At 41.3% G+C, this 25,685-nt stretch overlaps 2 protein-coding genes across 6 annotated transcripts in view; both read right to left on the bottom strand.

The window, feature by feature from the left end:
* Positions 1-6,348, bottom strand: part of hmcn2 (hemicentin 2) — a gene marked incomplete at its 5' end in the record, with an annotated part of 74,624 nt that extends 68,276 nt beyond the window's left edge. Inside the window, 4 exons of the mRNA XM_079516984.1 lie at positions 1,969-2,091; positions 2,702-2,860; positions 3,492-3,562; positions 6,093-6,348. Of these exons, the coding sequence (XP_079373110.1) occupies positions 1,969-2,091; positions 2,702-2,860; positions 3,492-3,562; positions 6,093-6,348 (609 nt within the window). The remainder of the gene's footprint in view (positions 1-1,968; positions 2,092-2,701; positions 2,861-3,491; positions 3,563-6,092) is intronic.
* A 1,708-nt stretch (positions 6,349-8,056) lies between these two features.
* On the bottom strand, positions 8,057-25,679 carry LOC306934034 (neuronal calcium sensor 1). 5 transcript variants are annotated; one of them, XM_079516456.1, is made up of 9 exons: positions 25,440-25,679; positions 22,919-23,057; positions 18,380-18,404; positions 14,376-14,514; positions 12,572-12,650; positions 11,610-11,698; positions 11,435-11,512; positions 10,637-10,744; positions 8,057-10,000 (listed from the first exon to the last, which is right to left on the bottom strand). In XM_079516456.1, the coding sequence occupies exons 2-8, from the start codon at positions 22,980-22,982 to the stop codon at positions 10,646-10,648; spliced, it is 573 nt and encodes a 190-aa protein (XP_079372582.1). In that variant the 5' UTR covers positions 22,983-23,057; positions 25,440-25,679; the 3' UTR covers positions 8,057-10,000; positions 10,637-10,645. The 5 variants fall into 5 exon arrangements, with proteins under 5 accessions (XP_079372582.1, XP_079372584.1, XP_079372583.1 ...); XM_079516458.1 differs by having other exon boundaries at positions 22,919-23,049; XM_079516457.1 differs by lacking the exon at positions 25,440-25,679 and adding an exon at positions 25,142-25,390.
* Between the last annotated feature and the right edge of the window lie 6 nt (positions 25,680-25,685).

The following is a 25,685-nucleotide window of genomic DNA, read 5'->3' as shown; positions in this document are numbered from 1 at the left end:
TTTGGGTCTAGATTAGAACCGTCTGTTACTACAGATCAGGAGAACTTCATTACCATTAAGACCAACAATTGAGACAATTTAGCACCAGCAACATTAGAGTTGTTATCTAGCTCGAGGACTTATTGACCGATCTCGTCATTGATTATGTCATTTATATGTTGATTATGTCAGTCAAAATGTAAAAGTGTAAGGACTCAAGGAGTGTGACACACTGTGCTTGACAATGAGCTGTTGTGTGAGGACTTGGGAGCCAGCAAGCACAGGGCAGCTGTGTTGGAAAGGGGGAAGCCATGACAGATCATATCCTGGGATTACAGAGTAAAATAAGCAGTCTGTTTTCTCTCCACTATCCATTGGGGGCCACAAAAGAGACTGTGTATATTTGTTTTGGCCTCACTTTATTAAATTGCTATTAACAGGGAAGATTTTAGTGAGATTGGTAGTACTTGTGTTTTTTTTTTAAAGGATTACGGGATTTGCATTAATGATTTAAAGCATGCCACCCAAGCACTGTAATCACACAGGTCTGAATATGGCATTGCTTTGATGTAGAAAAATAAATCAGAAGCTTGTCTAGAAGTATGTACATTTGTTTTTAATGTAAGACCGTTCATTAGAAACATGTGAAGACCCACTAATTTAGTTTAACTGTCCACACTGGCCAGCAAATGGTCCCTTATTCCCAAACTAGAGAACACTAATGGTCCAGTGACATAAGCATGGAATTCATTTCAATGACTTCGAACATCTGTAAGGATTATGGGGCGTTAATAAACCTAGTTGCACCCACACACATGTATTATACATTTAGCTACATACACTGAGAAAATAGACCCATACACATCTCACACGCGTGTGTACTGTGTACACACTATCAGAGTTCAGGGGTTCAGTAGGCCACCAGTGAACAGTGCGCCTTGGCTCCGACTCAGAGCTGCCCTCTGCTCAGCCCAGGCATATCCTGTGTTGACACGCAGGATACCAATGTCTCCCTGAGAGGAAACTCTGGCTTCTTCTAAGTCTGACTTAAGCCTAATTTATACTTTGTTGTACGACGAATTAAGCGTTAAGAGTTACTGAGCCCGGCTGACTTTGGCTTCTCAGACACAGGATTCTCTTACAGATTGGCTGTGATGGGAAGGAGTCACTCATCCATCTCACATCAGCAGTGACTTCAGAATCAGCATTTGAATCATTTTTCATTCTGTGATTACATCTCTATAGGCCATATATCTGGTTTGTTCTCTTCCTGCTATTCAACGTTGTATGAAATATATAATTATTCTACTTAATTTTAAGCAATACTATCTACTTAGCCATAGCTGAGTGGTTAGTGAGCCCACCTGGGGAGCCAGAGCCCCTGGTAGCCATAGCTGAGTGGTTAGTGAGCCCACCTGGGGAGCCAGAGCCCCTGGTAGCCATAGCTGAGTGGTTAGTGAGCCCACCTGGGGAGCCAGAGCCCCTGGTAGCCATAGCTGAGTGGTTAGTGAGCCCACCTGGGGAGCCAGAGCCCCTTGTAGCCATAGCTGATAAGCTGAGTGGTTAGTGAGCCCACCTGGGGAGCCAGAGCCCCTGGTTGTCCCAGGTACAATTCCAGGCCAGGTCAGCAATGTGTGTCCCTGAGCAAGACTCTTAACCCCGAATTGCCCCCTTGCTCACAGCAGAGGACAAATCTCACCTATGTGCATATACTGTACTATATCGCCTACATATGTGACAAAAACACCCCAAAGGAGTGGGGACTATTCTATTTTAAGAAACCACACCCATGTGTGTGCAAGTGCATGTTCTTCTTCTGCTAGTTCTGCATGGCAATGCATTGCCAAGCATTGATGAATAATAAATGAATTATTATCGCCCAATGTGACTTTTCTTTGCCTTGGCATGTTCTTTTGTCAATTCTTTGTTGCTTTTTGAAATTTGATTACCTGGGATCAATAAAGAACGGCCTATCCGTTATCTACTCACCTCATTGACTTGCTGTTTGTCCAGGTGGAAGATCTGTCCAGAGGAGGTGGCTGCGATCTCCTCATATGCTCTGTAACCAGGCTGAGTGCGGTCCCCACAGTCCCCAGTCAGCACAAACACCACCTTGGAACCACAAAGTGAACAGAAGAGGATTAGGGGGATTACAAACCAGTGTTTACTTGAGTGTGGAACTAATGCTCATTATCATATTTCATACACATTTTTTGTCACAGAGCAGCTTGCAGAAATGCTTCTGCACAGCTTCCTAGCTGTGCTGAACGTGATTCTCGACAGCTCTGATGAATGGAATATAGATCATAAAGTAGCAGTTCATTCATTTCATCACAGAATGTGATGTATTAAATTAACTGGTCTAATAGTACTGTTTACAGACCGTTTTCAATTTCATGTATGATTATGCTCTTTTAAATGTATTTGTTTCTTGTTTTTCGTTTTGCATTTCCAGAGATGATGTACCTGATTCGTGTATGAGCATGCATGACATTGAAAACCAAGGCACCTCACAGTGTGCCATTGTTACTACGTATATTTTAGCTAGTATTATTTAATATTATTTCTATTGTTCAATACTATTGTTTGTACTTTGTACTCGTTTCCTTATACTATGCCAAATCTATTCACCAAAAATAGCTGATCTAAAAGCTCACAACATGTCCCAAATGTTCCTCCCAGAAAAGGGATGCTAAAGTTTACAGCCTTGTGCTGTACATACCTGTGACTGTCGTAGCTGCACCAGCCGCAGAACATCTCGCTTGAGGCGATAGTCCTTGGCCCTGGCGTCAGTGAAGACATAGATGAAGGACCCAGGAAGGGAAACCTCCAGGGCCTTCTTTATGGCTCCTATACTCATCTCAGGACAGTCCCCTCCACCCTGTCAGATTCAGTCAAAAAGCCACCGATTAAATCACTTTGATGAAGCACTGTTCTGTGAAATGCACTCATTTAACGGGGGGGGGGTAGTGTGTCAGTAGTCAACCATTGTTGACCATTAAATTCTCCATTCATTGTCAATGGGTATTTATCTTTGTGTAGGACAAAAATCACACCTGTGTGAAGTGAGGGGCGCTAATATATTAAAGTCTAACTCATGTTGATATGGTGATGTAATGGTGATGTAAAACAAATGGTGCCAATGCAAACATTAAACGCCATTAACAATAAAGAGAAAATATGATGTAATGAGGCACATTATGACGTACATTTTCCCTTCATTGTCAATGGCGTTTACAAAACAAACATTGAACTAAAGACAAACATTAAACCTGTAGGGGCTGGCGCCCCTCAACAATACAGATTTGCTCGTCTACATATGACGAAAATTCTCCACTCATTGTCACTCATTGTATTAGGACAAAAATCTACACTATAGCTGAATATAGGAGGGGCTAGCGCCCCTCAAAAATATCAACAACCTAGTGAATGGAATACTGTGGATGTCAGTGGAGCCCTACAGTAGTCCCAGTTCTAGAGATAGGGCCTCTAGTTTTGGACCTGGTACTCACCTGGACAAACAACTCCTGTAGATCCTGCTGGAATTTCATAGGGTCTGTCGTGATGGACACAGGGCCAATATCTATGAGAAAGCATTAAGTTGATGAGGCCTGTTATTGCTGTACATAATTTGTTCCATATGGTTTGTCATTTGGTCTAGAATTCCTTTACTTGATCTGCGTAACTATGTACAATATTAGGTATATTTCTTCTTTGAGACACAAATACAGGTATTTTGGGGCCCAGCTTGGCCGAATCCGCCATTCCTTTGCCGGGTCAAACAACACAGCTTTCAACATTGGAATTGCACTATAGATTGTTACATTTTATGGGATTATTTCGTCGCAGCGCAACAATATGGTGAAGTATTATAGTGCAGGTTTGCAACAACCACCGATCTTGTGAAAAATTAAAACAGGACCGAGACTTTTTTCTATTCTCAATACTTAAACTACCATCCAATACAGTGGAACAAAAAGTGGATTCAATCTTTACTAAATTGTAAAGCATTTGTTTGAAACAGACATGCGGATAAAGGAAAAAAGTTTGATGACAACACGATCCTATAACATTATTTCTGTCTACTGCTGCAGTCAGAAAGGCAACTTCCTCCCATTTTGGGCCACAATGGACCCCCCTCCCGCCACAGCAGGACCAATAAGAACCTGCCAGGAGATGATCAATGGAGCAGTAAACATGAACAAAATGCACAGAGAACATATTGTGCCCCACTGGACATAAATGAAACTCTTTCACTATAGTCATCTCAGAGCAGATGCCTTTAAGTTAGGGTGTGTATGCATGTAGGGCTGGGAAAGTGTGTGTGTGTGTGTGTGTGTGTGTGTGTGTGTGTGTGTGTGTGTGTGTGTGTGTGTGTGTGTGTGTGTGTGTGTGTGTGTGTGTGTGTGTGTGTGTGTGTTTGTGTGTGTGTGTGTGTGTGTGCGTGCGTGCGTGCGTGCGTGCGTGTCGATACGGACACATTCTAATCATTTTCTTTATAATTGACAAAAAATCTAATTTGATTAATCTGATTAACCACTTTAGCCCTGTATTATACAGTACTTTGTTGTACAATGGTGGCGTGCAAAAGATGTTTGCGTTTGCATTGTGAGATTGTAAATCTGCTGTTTTCTAAATGTTTTTAAAATAATCGCTCATTATTGTAATCAATGTGAAAGTTAAAGATAATCGTGACATTGATTTGAGGCCTATGTGTGTGTAGGTGCCTGCACCACCTAAACACACAATTCAATTCAATTCAAAGGGCTTTATTGGCATGAGAAAACATACGTTTACATTGCCAAACACACATAGGGCTCAAATCAATGTTCCGCACATGTGCTTTACTTCCAGAGCTTGAATGAAACATTTTCTGGCTAAATAAATTAAAGTACCATGTCTTTTCATTATACAAATTACTAAAATACCTGTAGACATGTGTCAAACTGATATTTCTCATTTACTCTCCCACATTTATTTTCTGACAGTAAAGCCTTCAATGCGTTTTGACGCCTACTCGAGAGCCTGTGTGGAATACTGACAGTGCTGTCACGCCTTTTTGTCAGTCCATACAGCTTCTTTGCAATCTTGGAAGTTTACAAGGTCCCCAGGGGCAGGGCACATTAAACACAGACAGAATGCGTGGTGTTAGTTCAGCCCACCATCCCCCCTGGGCTGGCTAACTGTGGGGCTTTCGGGCTTTCCACCAGAGGCTTGGATGGGGTGGGGGGTGGGGGTGATTGGGGTAATTACATACAAGCAGACAGCATATGCTTCTCATCAGTGCTCAAACAAAACACCCTCCCCCATTACTCTTATTTTCAGATTCTAGCTTTCCCATCTAAGCTTAAAGTTGGTAGTAGGTAGGTGGTACACATAATAAGCATAATAGCCTATACCTGTTACTACATCCCCATCACCCACCACGATTCAAAAAGCTCCCTGTGTGTGAGAACTGAGAATGGCTCCTCATAGTCCTCACACTTTAAAAGTGGGGTCCAGGGACCTCAGGGTTCCTTACTTCCTTGAGGTGAGGGGTGCCAAGCAAGTTCCAACCCTTAAAGGTTGGCTTTGTAACTCTCAGAGTTATGGGGGTCATTGAAATGAAAAGTTTGAGAAACACTGGCTTGCACCTTTTGAAGCAAAGTGTAGGCTATGCTCCCCCTGCTGTTGTAGGCTACTCATGGTTGAGCCTGCATGCTGGAGCTTTGTTGTGATCCAGACTTTCAGATGTTTTACATTGAGCTGTTCAATAAACCTTTATAGCCTACTGTAGAACTTTCTCACAAAACGGTGCAGCAATTTAGCAAAAATGCTGTTCCTAGAGTCTAGACTAAATGTCAGAGTTCCATGATTGTGGCTACAATTGTGTAATTGAAAATGTTGCCAAACATTCAAGAACAATTAACTAATGGGTTTTGGCCCAGTGGTTTAGTTACATACTACTACAATTACGCATAATTATGTTAATTTGGCTCACCGGGTTATTTGCGAAAGAAATGTGAATCAGGAAATTATGCATCTAACTATTCATGTGTGAGGAAAATGCCGATAATGTGTGTCAGGGTAAACATATTTGTTCCACTTTATTGCCATGTTTAATCGAAGGCTACCTGGATCATGGAATGGGACCAGCACAAAGTTTTTGATGGGTCTGGTCCTCCGGCTGAGCGTCTTCTCCAGGATCCGAGAGGCGCCCTCTATCACCTGTTTCAAATCGTCGTACATGGAGCCGGTCACATCGAACACAAAGGCCAGGGTAGAGGCACTGTCACTGGATTCAACATCCTCTTCTTCTGGCACTGCAAGGACCCAGCGCACGTTGATACAAAGCGCCAAGACCAAGCAATGTAATACCAAACCAGTCATTGTAAATCTACTGCATCTGTAGACTACTTGTAGAAACGAGGTGACTGAAACACAATAAAAGTAAAAAAATTAAAAAAAAAAAAAGAAAGTGTCTCAAATGCTAGTTTTTATGTTATATTCAATCGTCAAATAGTTTTTCCAGCTGTTGTTACAACGCAGTAGAATCCAATACTCCAACAGAAATAGGCTACATCCGTGCGCAACAGTTTGGAGGGACGGGAGAGTGTGGTCTGGTTGGTAGTAAGACAACCTAGCTTTGAGGTGGAGAGCCCACGAGTAACTACAGGGACGCTGACGCTCCAAGACGGGGGCGGAGATGGGTATTAAAAGGGGTCCCGAGAATCAACCTGAGTTTTTTTGTGTGTGTAACTTGACCCGACTGTGACTTTTCCGCATTAACTATTCAATACACTTTCCCACTAGATTAAACGTTTCTCAGTGACTCAGTGAGTGATTGATTGGGGCGGGCCGAGATAATAGACTATCCAGGAATGTTACCAAATTACCAACTTTACGCATTCAAGGCAAGCCTGAAGCCACCGGACGGTCCGGACCTCTGTGTCTTTATTTTGGTCAAGAGTCGAGAACATTGTCTCAATAACACTCTCGCCTTTATAAATAGTATGGCATTCGTTTATATTCAACCGGCACGCATCTTCTAATTTTATACACAGCGCACGGAGAAATACCGTATTTATGTGAATGGACGGGCTTAACATGCCGCCGGCCCGCCGCCTGTTCTTTTATTGTTGGTCTCGATACAAATGTAGTGTAGCATGTACTCCGTGTAGGCCAGGGTAATGCCTATTTATGCAGCTAAATACTTTGAAAGCGGAAGAAATTGTTGCTAAATAGGCTAAATGTAGCTTCACTGTCCTGGCTAGGAATAATTTAGGAGCAAAGAGGGTGCTCTGCTGTTTTCAATTTAATTTACAGCCCATAGGTTGCACGTGTTTGGCCGGCGTATATGACGAATGCGCAGCGGTGAAACTTTGCTATTATTACTACAATCAGAAGAAATTGTTGGAGAATATGCTAAATCACGGAAACAGAATGTCCAAAGGCACTTTAAAACTTCCACGAATTAAATATTAAAGTTGTAATTCAATGGTGTAGCTTAGTTTTAAAACTTTGAATAAGTCAGCTCCTAAACTGAGCACATTATAGTCTCACAACACACACTGCTTGAATAGATAGCCTATCATCTCACTGCTGCAGAAATCCTTGATACTGACTATATAGTTTAGTGATTGTTGGTGTTCATATCATAGCTTATCAAGCCAACAGCCTGAGAGATGAACCATCTAATCAAGGCAGCAGGCACACAATAGTTCACTGTTCTTCAAACAACTATATAGCACACACTTATAAAGTGGACCAAGTTGGCATTTAAAGAGTGTATTTTCAAAGAAAACAAGCACTAAAGCTTAACAATTACATTGCTCCAATTAGTGCAATACCCTGGCAGTGCAACACTTAATTAATAAATATTCAAACTCCACAAAGCAGTGGATTGAGAGCTATCTTTGAGCATATTAAAGTGGATTAACATGAGAGCAGTTAATCATTATACAAATACACACTGGAACAATAATCCCATTTATGCATTTTGACTGTTTAACATCATCACAAAGTGCATAAATAAAATCAATGGAATCCATCCACATGGAATACAAATAAAAGATCAAAGAATACTAATTTTAAAAAGTGACACTTAAATGCATTTTATTCTGTGCTCTTATACTGTTAGTAAACAGGTGAATGACCTTTATAATTTACCAAACATCATTTGCATAAGGCTATACCAGACAGTGAAGCTGATAAAACCTCTTGATGTTTAAACTAAAATCAAGTGTCAAGCAAAAACAAAAAGGCATCATCACATGCTCTGTCTGTAGACAAACACAAAGAGGACTGTTGCAACCACACAGCTCGCAAAAGTTTTTTACAACCAGAATTGATGCCTGTTTGTGGCTTTCAGAGGGCTGTGTGTGTGTGTGTGTGTGTGTGTGTGTGTGTGTGTGTGTGTGTGTATGCACACAGAAGGTGGAGTATGATGTCAAAGACAAAACAAGCCTCAATTCAGATGTGAATGGAGAGGACATGCTCTGTGTTGCCTGGACATGTCATTCAGGATGTGACTGTGTGACATTAGTAGGCAATGTACAGTAAAATCCTCTGTGTGAATTTATTTATTTGAACCTCTGACAGTGAGTGTACAAATGTAACCAAATGGACCCGTACGCAGGATTTTATAGAGTAGGCGCTGCAGGGCCGGATCTACCATATGGGCACTTTGGGCACGTGCCCAGGGGCCCTTGGGCACCAGGGGCCCCTCAAAAAAAAAAGTTTTGATATATATATATATATTTTTTTTAAACTCCACAGAAAATTTCCCTGCTAATCCGAATGAAATAAATGGTGTCTAAAAAGATTAGTGTTTTATTGTTGGTGAGAAGGGCAGCTAAAAAGTGCAATTGCTCCAAAACAGCAAAAAATGTTGCGCGCGCGAAGGGGGGGGGGGCCCTTCGAGCTTCAGTGCCCAGGGGCCCTCAGAGATGTTAATCCGGCCCTGAGGCGCTGGCACTAACAGGGAATGAAAAACACAAGAAGGTTGCAAAGTCCTCAAACATAGTAAAATAAACCAAACAAAAGTCCTCACTCTTTCAACATTCTGCAAATAAAAACGAAAAGGAACTAGCTCCTCAGGAAAAGGAACCATAGAAGGCGAGAGAATAAGAGAGGAAATGATCTCTTAAAGATGACCCCTCCCACCCCACTGCCCTCAGGATGCAATTCATTTGAACACTTTCAATAAAAACATTTAACTTCAAACCTCATTCCCCTCTTCCAGAAACAGCAAAGCATAAAATAAAAAACAATCATATTTACATTAATACAATATAATACACAATATGGCTGTATAACTTAGGTTACACCTGGTTTATTCTTAGTTGCGTGCTGGTGTCTCGCACTGAAAATAGCAAATCTGCAGACTCACAACGTGCTGCGCTCAGTGCATTGTGACGCAGCATGAGCTTGTAAATCTGTTATTTTTGGTTGCAGGACATGATCCACAACCAAGTATAAATCAGGCTTTAGTCTTCACACTGTCAGAAAATACTTTTCTCCGGCCCTGCAGGGAGTCTCTCCACAGTGGTGAAGATGCAGTGCAGTGCAGTTCATTTCTGTTCGGGTCAAACACACATTTCCTGTGTGATATCAACCAGACACACTACACCCTACACTAAAAGGAAAGATCCTCAGTCAGGACTGTCGACGGTTCAACACTGTGTGGAAATTGCTCTTAATTGAAGTCCTAGGGCACACACAAATGCCACGCAATTTAGAAGCACAGATAAATGAGCGAGGGTTCACTTACTGTACATGTTTTTTAAATTTCTGTTTTTTACTCCACTGTGACACTGTAGGATATAGTTGTTTACCTTTACCGTCCGTAGTTATACATGACGATGTGGCAGTTAATGACACCAAAGGCCATACGAGAGTGCAACAGAAACAAATGGTCTTCACGCAATCCCCTTCCAGGTGAGCAGGTATTATGGGAGGGCAGGTGGTGTGTCCTCGCGTTGCAGGTGTGATGGTGCTGGATTGGTACATCATGTGTTTGAAGAAACTGGACTAGACTCATCTGAGGAATTGGAATAATGACGACCATAGAATTGATTATGCTGGGTAGTATCACAAAATGTTTACATTTCACACATGCCTACAGTACAATCCTCTAAATGCATCCATTTGTAACACTGAGAGTATGCAAATGTAACCAAACTGAACTCATATAATTAACTTAACACTGAGGATTTTACTGTGTTTATAAAAACATATCAGGCAGACTTTATCACTGTTTTCCTAAGTTACTCACTAAACAGTATTACTCCATTATTACTCCATTACTCCATCCATGGTCTCACAACTCATTCTCGCTACTCATTAGACCACATGTTGAGCAGGATGTCATCAACAATTGGCAGTGCTATTAGCTTAGTGGGAGGAGAGGGCTCTGAATCCCTCTCCACTGAGCGCTGCACGACTGTTTGATTGCCAGCAGTCAAGTAGGGCATCTGAATAATTCACAAGGACAAACTGGGAGATGACAATGGCTTCTTCGTTTTCTAACCCAGCCCACGGTCTGAATAGCCTGCTTTTTATAGTCTTCTCAGACTACATAAGCGTGAGCAAGTATAATTATTCTTCAGTGGGAGCACAGACTAGAATAGAAAACAATCAGCGCATGTAGTCGCTAGATGGTTAACAATCCACTCACCTTACTTTCCTACACCAGTCCATCATAGAGTGATAGTGCCTGAACAATAGACGGATCTGCCTTTGACCCTTCCTGAAACTCCTGCAGGGTCAGCTTGCCGTCCGCATTCTGAATCAAGAACAAATGACATGGTGTAAAACTTAAAGGCATTGATCGATTGAAGACGCTTATACACTTTATCGCCAGCAGGGGGCAAAAGAGGTTCTGAAGTGAAGTCACTTGTCAGTCCTGTTCCACACTGTTAGACCGATCCAGCTCAATGCACTTGGACAGTAGCCCCCTCTGCTCCACCCATACAAATGGGTGAAATGACTGAGTGCTGCTGTGTTGTAGAGCTGGTCCAATGGGCTGAGCTTGGCACTGGTTGGGACATGCAGCTGACAAACACACACCCAATAAGACTCTGTCTCATCTTTCACTAAGCTAAGGAGGCTCTGGGAGCCGAGGGACAGGGCATTACCACTCGACATTGGTAGTGGAGGAAGGTATCTGTGACGTTTATATACCGCAGGCAGAGTTAGTGACACTGCGGTGGCTACAGCTAACAGCTCTTAATTTTACAGTGCCAGTATCAAGCCCCAAGAGTGGCAGTAGAAGGCACATTCAGTTCTCTTCATTGCTAAACGAATATCCATTACAGCAAGACTATCACAGCGCTTGTTAATAGCCTTTTTTTTAAATGGTAAAAAAGAAAGAAAGAATGTTTCATGCTCGAGTGTTTGAGCATGCAACTACTGCATTAATCACCTTTTGTATTTTGTGTGATATTACGGTACCTCGATGTTGGATATTACTGACCTTGTCCATCATGGCAAAAATACGGTCCACTCGCTTCTCTGGAGTATTCTCCTCCTCTGGTAACTCTACAGTGTTCCCCTGGGAAATAAAAGCATTACAGTATATACTCTATATAGCCTTGTGATAATTCTTGTTCAAGTCAAATATTAAACAGTCAATGTTTGGTATAACTTACCACCATCTGATAAATGGCATCCACAATGTTGAGCATCTCATCACGAGTGATGTAACCATCGTTATCGAGGTCATATAACTTGAAGGCCCCTGCATAGAGAAAATCACTTGAGTGGAAAATAGCTTTGAGTTTTGCCAGTGCACTGTAATGCAAAGTTTTAAAAGATGATTTTGTAAGTGACCCCAAATTGAGAAGGGAACAAATAAAAATGCATGCCGCTGCCAGTTTAAATGTAATTGCTTAATTACAGTGTGCTTTACAGAGCAATAAGACAATTTATTTTTGACATAATTAAAGGCATTTGTGGGCACTGTTTTAATGAGAAAAGAGATAAACTAGATCTAGCTATGGACATACTTGTGACAAGCATCATTATGGAGAGTCACTACTAGGCATTATGGCCTATGACATGTAAAACCATAGTACAGCTTGCCTTTCACCAATCTGGTTGCTGCTAACAACGGATACATTGAATCTTAACGTTTCAGAATAGTAGCAAAGTATTTCATGTACCATGTTGATGTCAAGAGAATGCAGACCATGTTGGGGAAACTAACCTACACCTAACTCTGACTCAAATCTTAACCAAAATAACTATGCCTTATCTTAATTTTAGAACTGCATATTTGAGTTGACAAGGTACACATCGGTTTAGATTCAGAAATGTTGAGATTCAACATCTCTGTGGTTTACAGAAACGTGCAATGTCAACATGTCATGCTGGCGATTGGGTTGCTTTAACAGTGGAATCTATACTGGGACCAGAATTATATTTTAGGACCCCAATGGCAATTCTCACACCAGGGGGGCCTGTCCCTGAGGTTACAACAGCTAGCCTTTCTTCAGCCACCTTTAATTTGCTGCCAACCTCTTTGTTATGCAATGCATAGCAATCAAGCCTGAATCCTGTCATTTAAGTGTCAAAATGCCAGGGGTGTAATGGTAATGGCCAATCTCCTTACATCTCAACTTCTCATCCAGGGTCCCCCGAGAGGTTACTGACAAGGCCTGGATAAACTCTGAGAACTCGATGCGGCCATCCTGCAGAGTGACAGAAGGGGACAGCAAGAAAGAAAGATAGAATGTTAGATGGGAAGTGTAAGTGAATGGCCCAAAGACAAGAACACCGCCTGTACTTTTCACCAAGTCATTGCTGTTTTCTGCTGAAAATGGGGCCAGACGTTTGCACCATGTAAAGCTGCTATTTCTGCCCTGCACCTGGCTCTCTCCCGAGGCTTAAATATGTCACCTCTGGTCATTAGTAAGATGGATACTACTGGTTCACAGCAAAGTTAAAGCATGCACAGTTAACCACTGTATAATGCCAAGATGTTTTTCATTGATTGTACATCATAAATGGACTTCAAGGATAACACTATATGGTCAAATATTTTCTGTTCTGACTTTGTTTACTCTTAGTTTTGTTGGAAAACCATCCAAAGCATCTTTCTGGAGCAATTCTTAATTTCTAGAATCCACTTGGATTCCTAAAATCATAGCCTGCAGCATACTACTGAGTCTATCATGATGTAAGATGTGCATATAAATGTCTGTTGAATACTAAGTAAGTGAATACAAATGAACTAGAAAAGTAGCAGTTGTACAGATTTAAATTTCAAACCACCCTTGTGATGCTGTTTAACACAACAACATCAACCAAAGCAACTCTAAGGAACTCGTTCAAATGTAATAATAACAGTGCATGAAAAGAAATGCCTTTCATGTATAAATAAAAACATCTTCTGAACCATAAATTGACTCCATCTTAATGGAGGAATGGCCTATTCATTTCATTTCACTTCACATGCTAACCATACAGGTCTAATTTAGTCACATAACAAAAGCTATAACAGCACCCTAATTCCTGGAAATAGGCCTATTACCAGGAATCATAAGGCCTGAGGCAAGCTATGACTCTTGTCTCGACAGCAACCTCAAATCTCTGCCAAAGGCGAGGCTGACTATCTCTCAGACATCTGACCAGCCAGCCATTGTTTTAGAGACAACGAACTGACAAATTAGTGTGACTATAAAAGTCAGAAAAAAATAAAACTTATTACGATAACTGAGCTCTCTAACTATAGGGTGCCTATCACTAATGAAGGTCACAGATAAACATCAGACAGTGGGTTTGTCAGATCTCCCCGACTCAAAATCAATACATGCCTGTGGAGGGAGTGACATACCATATGCCACAGAAAAGGTTTGATTCTTCAAGATTTACACCATTCATATTTCTTTGGAAATGATAAGGCAGCTTGAGAGCTATTTTAATGCTTCGACATGAAATCATGAGCCATCTTAAGATATTTGCTTAATACGAAAAGGTTACGTTTCTGAAGAGAGAGACATCTGTTTCTGTAAAAAGAAAATACATTACACCAAGCTGACAGCATACAATTTACAGACATGCAAAGTACAAAGGGCTCAGACAGCACAAGTAATTACGCAGCGCAATGAGTAGCATTTCTATATTTGTTATGAACAACAAGAGAACTGTCTGGTCCTTTCATTCTGTGAAATGTACAGTTGACCAGAGAGTAGGTGGTCATGTTCTCACATGACGTCTCATTAAAGACCATTAAATTAACACTTCCCATGAGGCTTTACAGAGCTTTTAACATAACTTCCCATCCACATCAAACAGCAACCACATATCTAATCTCTTTATATCCGATGGAAGGAAGACCAACTCCTAGCTACTTAATTACAATTATTTATTAAAGACAATTAAAGTAGAACATATACAAAACAGGCAAAAGAAACCTTATTTTCATCAAACACGTTGAAGACGAAGGAAGCAAATTTTGTTGGATCTCCAAAGGGGAAGAACTGTTTATAGATCTTCTGGAAGCCCACAGCATCTAGCTGCCCACTTGGACAGTCCTTGATGAATCCTTTGTACCTGAGAGAAAAAAAGAAGGAAACATACAGAATTCATTAAAAATATTTTATAATGCAAGGAGTACACAGAGCTACAGTGAAACTGGAGATTTGTTAAATTATTAATGATTTAGACTACAGCTTGTTTGTAGCTTGTACAAGCATTACTGATCCATTTTGATATAGCAGGCCAGATCAAAAACTTACAGCACAAATCTATTTGTCTGGTTAGAAGATAAGACGCACACGCTAATCCAATAGCGGGAGCAGAGAGTGTTTAAATCTAATCAAATTACACTCCAGTCTTCTCTTGATATGCATAACTGATAGATATGCCTATGAGCTTCCTCCAGCCCCTGGAGATGGCCTATCTAGAGAGTGACTTAACATCTCAGTTCTGCCTAAATATAGAAGCATTTCATAAGCAATTTCAAGCACAGTCACTCAAAGGCAGGCAATTTCCCTGTACAGCTCAATACAAAAACACTGCATTAGTGGTAATGGTCCAGGGGAAAAGGAAGAAGGTGTTGAGAGAAATAATAAATGTGAAGAGGAGATGGAGGAAATTGACAGAGACATAATAATAAACCTGACTAGTAAAACAAATAAACAGCCTCCTCATCAATGTAGTGGTAAGTTCAAACGGTTAGCTTTACTTGCTCATCTGTGATTGAGTCAAGGCGGTCCAGAATGAGGCTAGGCTGTAATTAAGGCCAGAGAGAGAGAGAGAGAAATTGAGGAGTCTAATGGAGAATGACGGCCAGGATAGATCTCTTTCCTCTTACGGTCTAGCTGGCTTCTCACTATAAACTCTTTACTTTTAATCTGCCTGGTAGATAATGAAGGCAGATCCATGGTCAAAGAGACAGAGAAAAGCTCGGTGGAACAGCTGGGAAAAGGCAGTTCAGCGAGGAGAGAAGGGAACCATGTAATTCTCACATTTTCATTGTCTGACGATATGCAGGGAAATTAAAGCCTTGGCTAGGACTGCATGGAATTAATTGGTATTCAAATTACAGGATACATATACTATAATCCAAACATGACCTATTTGACCTGATTATTTGTCTCCCTTTCTCTGTTTCTAAATGTCCCCTCCATAAATGAATGAAGGCTCCATAAGGGACTCTCTTCCTATGTGGACACCACTGCAATCCGAATGAAAGAATTAATAAAATCATAGCATATGCCACCTAGTTGAGTAAATGAATTAATGTGAAAACTCTCTACATTAATTCCCATTTCCCACTGTTACTCTCCTGCAATAGCCAGTCCTGCTGGGTGCAAGAATTTGCTTAGTGCCTGCATTTTAAAGTATTTCTGTGATACGGTTTGACCTGTTTTTCTTTATTTATCCAACCCTATAATTGGCAGACTACAGACAAAAACCTGTACCACTAATTAATTAAGAGAACATTTAATATATGAAGTAAAACATATGGTACAGTAATTGCATATTTTGTGTGAGCTCAATGTAAGAAGGACACACAGTTGGCATGTACAGTTCGATTATTCATTAGTGTGCCAGCATAAAGATAAAGTATTAATTACTGGCAATAGCTTCTATTACTTGGCATAATGTGGCATAATGTGGTGGTTGCTAAAGTGTTGTGCAGGACATTTTTCTCGTGCTGTCGAGTTGGCAGGAACATCACAGTGCCATGACATTCTGTTAGTGATTTCAGGTGGGTCCCGAGCATACTAATGATGTTCTCTTCCAAGAGAATTAGAATGGAGCAGCAATATATAATGCACAGCACAGGCATTTATCTAACTATGCTAATTCTTCTATATCTATGCCTCAGATCACACACCATCTGGTATTTCCGCTGGTATAATGTCATCTCATCCCTCACACTCGGACATGGTGTGCTCGCTGCAGCAGATCTTCTAGTAAAGAGTACAGACAGACCAAAGATCCGTGACGAGACAAAACCACTTTAAATCCAAGTGTTAAAGTGTTAAAAATTAAAAATGGACCCAAATGGACCCTTACGTTTCTCAGAGTGAAATGAATGCTCAGGAGTTTACCATGTGCAAGCAGCCCCTGATGAGACAGGCTAGCCTTAGCCTAGCACTGAGGCTGTAGACCTGCTCATCGCCCAGTGTGTATAGGCCAGGGGTCTGCAACAGCCTAGTGGCTCCCTGTAGCATTACAAAAAATCGATGGAAATGTTTACCCTGTAGAAAAAGAAAGATAGCCGACGAAAAACAGAGGATTTAACAGTTCGTGGACAGAGGCTTTTGCCTTCACAGCCAATGCAGATTGGCTGCCTGTATGTTTAATCTGCAGTGAGAAGCTATCAAACAACAAAAAAAGTAACGTTGAAAGACATTTCCAGGGAAAGCATGCTAAATTATGCTAGTTTCGTTGCAACCCGGGAGATAATAAAGCTTGGCAAGCCGCATTATAATGCGTACATTTTCTTTGCGGCTCCAGATAGATTTTGAATTTATTTTTGGTCGAAAATGGCTCTTTCAACAATTTGGGTTGCCGACCCCTGGTATAGGCTGACAGTGTTGCTGTGTGACTGTGAGTGTGAATGTGTCCTGGCTCCTTACTCGCCTCTTAATTGAGGGCACGAACTGTAGCAACCAGCTATAGCTTATAAGTGAGGCGTAGCTCCATTCATGCATGCATAGTCAGGTCATGATAGGCAAAGCCAAAGCTGGAGCACTGAAGTGTGTTCATTGTTTAAGCTTTGGTCATCATCGTAATGATGATGAAATGTCTCTTGCCCCTGTGCCTGCTGTGTAATTGCGCCGTCTGTGCTTACTGTGCAAAAATGTATGTGCAGACCAGCATACCTCAACTGTAATGAGTCTCACCAGTGACCCCTGTTCTGCCACTTGCCCCGGCCAGAGGTTTCGCTGTTATGTTAATTAATACGTATTATGTATAATCTTTCTTGACATATTACAATAATTATATTGTTGCTCTGTTGGGGCAGAAACCTTGTAGGTACAAAACCGTTACTTTTCAAAAAATGGAACTAGAATAAAATGTGTTCCAATAGATCAAACGTAGAAAGAAAATCAAAACATAAAACGATTAAATCTGGAGATACAAGGTTTCTGCCCGACAGTGACGATAATGTTATAATAGGTACAGGGCAGGCTCAAAAGCAGAGAAGAAAGTGCTGACTTCTGCACATTTATTAGGCCATGCACAGATGAATGGACACCGTAGGTATTTCACAGTTAGTTACACACATCAACAACCTTATGGAGTCTCTGTCGCCATGGAGTTAAGTGGCTAAAAGAAAAATGTCCCTTTATCCCCCTGGCCCAGCATAACTACTGCTATCAGTATGAGCAAATTGAGCAAAAAGGTTGTTGGGCAATGCATCATGGAAGTGTTAGTACTGCATCAGTGTTATCAGGCTTCAAAGTCACTCAGTCTTGGTATCAGGAAGGCTTCAAAGTCACTCTATTTTCAGAAGATGTCTTGTATTCGGCGCCAACGTATGTGGGAGAAAACAGCTTGCTTCAAGTTCAAGTACACTATCAAGAACACTTTAAATATTTCATTCTTGGGGTGGTACAGCCAATTAGTGCACTAACCATATTTCTAGTTGCAAGGACTGGAGTTTGAATCAAACTCCTAGTATGTCTTGAATGTCTCTCTACGTCACTCTCCTCTCTAAATAAAGCATAAAATGCCCCAAAAAGAATCTTTTAAGTAAGTAAATAAATCATGAGCTAAAATGTATGAATAGTCAAGTGGGTCAACATAAGACCCCGGCTATTCCCTATTTTTGCCAGAGAAGACATCTCAGTGTACATTCTGTACAACTCACTTCACCTCACTGTTCAGGCAATAGGAGGAATGGAGGAATGGATGAATGCAGTAATGGAGGAAATCATCATAAAAAATGAATGCTTACCACTGCTGTACTTCTTTCTCTGTAACTGCAAGAGAAATGAAGAGTGACATTAGCTTTGACAGGAAAACTTTGGGTGGCCTAGAACAAAATGTTGCTTGCTATTGTTAGAAGCAACAGTAACAGCCAAGTAGTCAGACCATTGATCATGTTGGCCTAATCCTATCATCTTTTGAAGTGAACCAAAAACATGAATGTTATTAATGATGCAGAGAGTACCATTGTCTATCCAAATGCAAACTTGTCAAATTCACAACTCGCTCATTAAGTCTGATTGATGCTTAGTGTCGTTGGTGTGTTCTGTATAGTAGCTCTACATATTACTGTAACTCAGGATTAACATGAAAATCACATGGCTCTGATTAAAGGTAGAGCAGCAGATATGGGACAACTTCTGATATTGAAATACTTGGCAGTATCTAAACAACATCAATACAAAAAAAACTCTTTTCATATAATTATTAAAATTAATACTTAAAAGGAGAAGTTTTGAAAAGGTAAAAAGGTGACCCTAAGTAGCATAGTGGAACTGAACAGTGAAGGAAGCTGCTCAATGTGTAAGCTGTATTGCTTTGGGTATTGGCCTATAAATGTACATGCAAACGTCTAGAATAGACGTTTGCATGTAAATTGCATGTAAATCTCTCTCATGTAAAAGGTTAAATTATATGTATATTAATGATATAACAAGTATCATTGCATTTGTTTATAGGGAGTTTAGGTGAGTTTACCAGGCTGGGCTTATTTTACATCACAAATCTGCTTGGTATATTTGAATGTGCATTCAAGGGCAGATTTAGCTGTTCAAAAACCCTTTTCCATCATTTATAAAACATATGTATTGTTTATGATATTTTCCCCCCACAATAGACTATACAGCATTTAAAATGATCTGTTGCCCTGCCTTTAATAAATGATCCAAGCAGTAGTGGACAAGTGAAAACTAAATTCAAGGGAAAAGAAGGTCAGGAATAGATTAAAGAAAGAGAGCAGTTACGGGACCAGGATATGTTATGCCCACACAAGCATTTTATCATCTTCCAGTACCTAATCAAGCAATCCCTTCCGGGTCCCCCCTCGACTCTTAACTCTTTCTTAAGTAACCAAAAGCAATTTTCCTCCTCTCAACCCCTGGGCAAACAGCTGAAAAAAAGCGCTGGAATCAATGCCATTAGTTTAACCTGGTGGTCCGATGGGAGTGGCTGTTGAATACAACCTGCTCTAAGGCTTCGGATAAAGGACCTCCATTACCACCTATGTTGATCATGATTACAGGGTCACCTTCTGCACGCCAATCTAGAGGCCTGACGTGGGCAGAAATCCCAGTCAATGCGTTAGAGGTGCATTGCAGGCTGGCACGCAGAAATATCCTGAGGGATCAACTTTAGATGCTACATATACAACAAATAGAAGCTCATCATCATGGTGCCTAAAGGATTATCTCCCTGACACTGCCGTGGCATAGATATCACCTTTGAATCCATTCCACATATACATTACATACTGTATATATAGTTTGACGAAATAAAGTGAAGTGTTTCTGTATGCAGTCACACCAAAATGAAACACAACCACAGTTATTACCTGGCTTCAGTTGTGTTTACCGGTCTATTGAGGCACTACACTGATCTGATTCTGCTTATCAAACGTATTGTATTCAAGATAGGTCTTCTGCTGAAGATAATTTACAAATTACAATAACTATTGGTTTTTATAAAGCATTGAATTGTTTAGGGCCAAAATAGCCTGACCTTGTTCTATGGCCTACACCATGAACCATTCCAGACTTCTTAAGTTGTGTGGGACAGCCAGGTCTGCTTTCTGAACCTAGAGTCAGAAGAACTGAAAGTGGAGAAGCAGTTTATATCTATGCACCACATTATCTGGATTCTGGAACAAAGTCGAAAACTGCAGGTCTAGTAAACTCTAAGTAACTGTTTCAATTATGTTTATTATTGCATTCACTTGTATTATGTTTATTTTGCATGTCTCAATGTTCTATCCTAATGTCTTAATGCTTAATGTTGTTGAAATGTGCTAATATACAAATAAACTTGCCATGCCATAACCTAACGCAGTGGGGAGCAGAATAATACAGAGGCTATAAATAAGGTAGCCAGGTCAGGTAATCTCTGCATAGATTTTGGCCTCAATTTGCTTTGCTCAGCATTTCAACCAGAAAGCCCATTATGTGACCCATTCCTAGGCAGTAAATGCCAGGGTCAATCTCACAACTGTCAGCCAAGGCAAGCAACCATTAAATTGGCCTAAAACGTCAATAGAGCCAAAAAATGGGGGCAATTCACCAAAGCAAAAACAATTTCACCAGAATGTATTACATAACTCAGAGGCAATGGTCAGTAATGTAATCAGCCTATGTAGGGAAAAACAGAGCCCACTCCCCGCTGCAGGGTGTGCTAGCTACAGTAGCTACACCACTCAAACTTGCATTCTGCCACTATTGAGACCTTCTGTGGATCATCTGACAACTTCAGAGTGAAATAGCCGAGCTTGTAGATCTGCTATTTTTGGTGCAGTCTGTCCATGGCATGCAAGTTTGCAACCAAGTATAAATCAAATCAGGCATTAGGCTTTGCATTGCCACTCCAATACATGAACCTACTCTACATCCTGTGGTCAGTTTAATAGCATGGTTGGGCTTTCCACGAGATTCAAGGCCACTAATTTGGTATTGGTACACCATTTTTCAGTTGGGGTAGTCTAGCTTGAAGCACAACTGGTATAAAAATAATCTTTCGCTAGGAGCACATTGAAAACATTAGCTAACCAAAGTCTCAGCTTTGGTTTGTTTCTGAGTAGGCAAAGGCAACTGTTGCTATGGTTCATGTCATGAACAAACTAATAATGATTAGGTCATACAGGTGTTTCAGCTTTTCCAAAACTTCCACAAGAGGAAGGACACAAATGAGCAGCATGCAGATACTGTGCGTTAAGTAAAATCAGAATACAACGTACCTACCCAGAACGGTGAGAGGAATAGCAGCCTGAATTTATTAAATTAAATTTAAAGATTACTTGTTGGTTGCCTGTGAACAGGGGGCATTGTTTACCAGGGCAAAAGTTACTTTGATTTTCCTGCCAGTTGCCACTGAGAACTCAACACAAATGGTCAAGCTTTTACGATAAAAAAGAAACAGTAGAGAAAGAGGCAATGGGATACAGGGAGAATTTGAAATGATAAAGGTTCACAGTCACACCAGGCCAGAGCAAGGGAGACTGATCATGCTGGAAGGGGAAGCTCTGTGTCTCTCTAAGCAATGCTAACCAGATAACATCCTAATGATACTATTCCATTCCCTGCTCAAAGAGGGTAATTAGGAGATAAAGGCAGAGATAGAGGGTGAAAGGCTAAAAGGAAGAGAGAGAGAAAAGAAAGAGAGACGGATAGACAGAAAGAGAGGGACAGGCAGGCATGACGAAAGAGATGAGAGAGAGAAAGAGCAAGTAAAGTATAGTAGCAAAAAACACCACATCTCAGCACGAAGCCCAATCTTCCTCCACAGTAATTTCCTGCCACAACAGCCTTCCTTCGTTGCACCACGGAGAGAGCCACCACGCAAAGAACACTGTTATTAAGCAGCCATTGGCTGTCAACTCCCACCCAGCACCTGCACACTGCAGAGCAATAACAAGCAACGGGAATAACAAAAGCAACAGATTGATATCATTTTTTTTAACAACGGCCACAAAAAGTATAGATGCAATCCTGATTTTTTTAATCTGACTCATTATCATTTATTTTGAAAGTAAAAACTGGCCAGATAATGGCAAAATTGGCCTATTTTTAACGCTGTCATTTTGGACTCAGTGCTGTAATGGCTCAAGTGAGACAACCCACTTTGTAATCCAAATTGTTCTCTCTCTCTCTCTCTCTCTCTCTCTCTCTCTCTCTCTTTCTCTCATCATCCCTATCATTCTCCAGACTATGTTATACAACTAAACATATAAATGTCATAATGTATTCTATGTGAAAATACAGTTTTTGATCATTAGCTACCAGCTTTACTGCTGATGCAAAGGCTTCAGTGTCTCTATATTCATAGATCACTTCAGCATGATTGAAAAACGGCTGATAACATTTTTGCCAAACCCGAACCAATCAAAATTGTTACACAGGTGATTTTGAAATCTGCAGTCAGCTTATTCCCTGCTGACTATTATAGCCTTGGTCTGCAAATAATGATTCTGCAGACATTGCACGAATTGGCTTGGAATCCCTCAATTACAATTCATGCCTGCAGTCAGGCCTGCACACCTGTGTGAAGTACAACTGGCAGAATGTAGCCTAATTTGGAAATGTAACATAAACATGTTACAGTACACACTACTAACACAGTACTTTTGACGCACTCACACACTTGCATTTAGCTTCTTGTACCTGTATGAGTAGTGACATATAATATAAACCTTCTAACTGTGTTTGCTTTCTTAACATTGTCTGGTTTAACAGAAGTACATTTAAGTTTAAATTGCACTGCATTGACAACAAGCTCAACAAGGAAAGGACAGGAAGCTACTCACAGTAGGTTTTCCTTGTCAACTCCTCCACAACCTCGGGTTTGAGCTTGCTGTTTGATTTTCCCATCGTCACCTCTCCTCCACGCCTCCGGCTCCACCGTGGCACACAGCACACTTACTACCTCCACTCCAGACTGATGCTCTGCCAAACACATACAAAAATGTGGGCCAGTTTAGGCGCAACGACAGGAGCGAAACAAGAGAAACGCCTTTTTTCTGCTTTGGGTAGCAAAAGAAAAAAAACTCCCACTCAACCTAGATAAGTCTAATGTAGTCAGTGTAGTCCACTGTGGATGTAGCCATGGTGTTGTAAAATATTTCAGCCTTGACACCCCAGAGAGTCAAGTTAAACCCCAGGGGCTCTAAGAAGTGACAGCAAGTTGTTGAGCCTATAAGTGTCGAGTGCCTGTCTTCAGCCTCTCCTTCCTTCACAGCCATCCGTGGGCGAGTGTAGCGTTGTGATGCGTTGCCACCTTCGTGCCTGGTTACAGGAGTCACTCTGTCGCTGGGCTCTGCGTGCTCACAGCTATTACAGTCCCCCCCCCCCACACACACACACACTCTCTCTCTCCCACCCACGACCCACCACTGTCTCCTTTGCTCTGGCGAACTTACTGTATAAGTGAATCCTCCCTGTAGACAGCTGAGATAAAGAGTTGTGTACTGTCACTGACATAATAAATGAACAGAGGTACACCTATTCCTGGAATACCGGCAGACATAATAGTTTACAGAAACAACAAATAAAGACAAGAAAAAAGCTTTGAAAAGGTATGGGATGAAAAAAATACATCTGCACATTTTAAATTGAAATGCAAATTGAAGAGTGAAAAATAGATCCGGTCTAGCTCTTAAAATAAGCATGTGAGCTGTCTCCTCAGCTTGTAGGCAGAGGGATTTAAAGGTTGACAGTTCTCTTGTCTCCTCCATTCTGACTCATAATTCTCCCTCCTTCCTGGCCTCACGGCACCACAGTATGATGATTTCCTCCTCTCTGTCACAGCAGACAGGAGATGAGGGATAATGGAATTTCTTTGTGTCTCAAGCCTGCCTTCTGCATGCCTTGATGCCTAACTACAGCAACTAGAAAGCATGTAAGAAAATGATGTACCACTGGGCACCTTCACAGAGAACATCTGCTGTTTTGTCTGTTCATCCATGCTGAGGTTGTCTTGTCACTCTGGTAATCAGCAGCTTGTATTTTATCAATCTTGTGGTACTGCTTGGTATAATTCAATCAATATGATGAAAAAAGACGGAAGGGTACTTTATCCAGAGACTGAAAGTTGACTTTCTGTCTATCAGAAGACTTAGGGAGAGCTTAGCTGTGTAGTAGTTGTGTAACACCTTTACAATTAAATTATAAATAATTTTAGCATTGCATATTTGCTGTCGAGACTAGATTAGACTGTAGCTGTGTTAATGTAGCTTTAAACATTGCATATTTTTCTGTTTTTTTATTATGTCTTCTTTGGTATAATTAAACCGCTAATGAATACACGAAGCACACAAGAAGCTGTTAGATGGATAGTGCCAGAGAGGCGCTGCTTCTGTGGTGTGTGGCACACTGTGTGCTAACCCAGAGCCTCTGGCACCAGAGTCATCAACGTGCACACTTGACTGACAACGACCTTTGATTCTCTGTGGCATTTGTGTGTGTGTGGTCACTGGTCAGGTAGGTAAGGTCAATCTAGGATACACGGTTACGTATTTGAGTGGAGCATTTGAATTCCGCCAGCCAACTGTCAAAAAAATAGTATAGTCAAGTCGTAACAGTTTATCACTAACACAACAAACTGTATGCAATAATCCACCTTTACGTGTTAACGTTAGCCATGAACTATGTTGTTGGTGTACTTACATAGCCTGCCCTATTCCATCCCGAGTCCAGTCAAAAAACGACTGGATATAGGTGAACAATAAATTGGTGAGATAAAAAATATATAATTATTTTACTTTGCAGAGAAAAGAGCGCTTTGTCTGTGTAGTGATACCTGCATGTGTAACAAAGACATGCGTTTGCAGCAGGTGGTGGGACGTTGTTGCCTTGCAGCGCCATAGCAACGAACACACAGTTTACACAGTTAACAGCTACAGTATAGAATAGATAAGACAGCAAACTGGTCGCTCCGGCCGGGTGTAAGGTCTGGCCGGAGTTGACAAAGAAAAGAAAATGCGTAGAACTAGAAGGATAAATACGGACTGTGCAGCGTAACCTGATATTACCAAGGGGGCAGGCAGGCTTTCCAACGTTGAAGCTCTAGGTCCTAGTGGTAGGACGAGGGACTACAGGCGGACCCGTGGATTCATGACCGGGAAACCCCGTGCAGCTGGGCTTTAACGTTGAGCGCTCGGTTGCCCTACGTCACTCAGGACCTCAAAGTTGAGGTCCTGGGAGGGACTTCCGGCAGTCTTCCGGGTGCTTCAAAACGCCACTGAGCAACTTCCACTGACATGAATAGCTGGGGGGGCGGAGCTTCGCGCTAGTTCAGTCTCTATTATATATATACTCTATGGATATTACCTGTGGTTTAGGCTACACGTAGAACGTAAAGCGTCCCAACCAGCCCAGACAGTGAAAACGTGTCCAATGTTGTCTTCCGCGATCCTGCCAGTGCCTGTGTGGATGACTGGATGTCCGGACCGTTGCTGGCTTGCTGCTCAAATGTGCGATGGGAAGCTGCGCTTGAACAGAATGTTACACCACAGCGTGTAACCTACTGAATACGGTGACCCAAGGGGTCATCGTTTTGTAAACTGTTGTAAAAAT

Source organism: Electrona antarctica, assembly GCF_951216825.1.
Source record: "Electrona antarctica genome assembly, chromosome: 12".
NCBI classification, from domain to species: domain Eukaryota; kingdom Metazoa; phylum Chordata; class Actinopteri; order Myctophiformes; family Myctophidae; genus Electrona; species Electrona antarctica.
The sequence above is the reverse complement of the archived record's forward strand: the minus strand, read 5'-3'. Positions and strand labels throughout refer to the sequence as shown.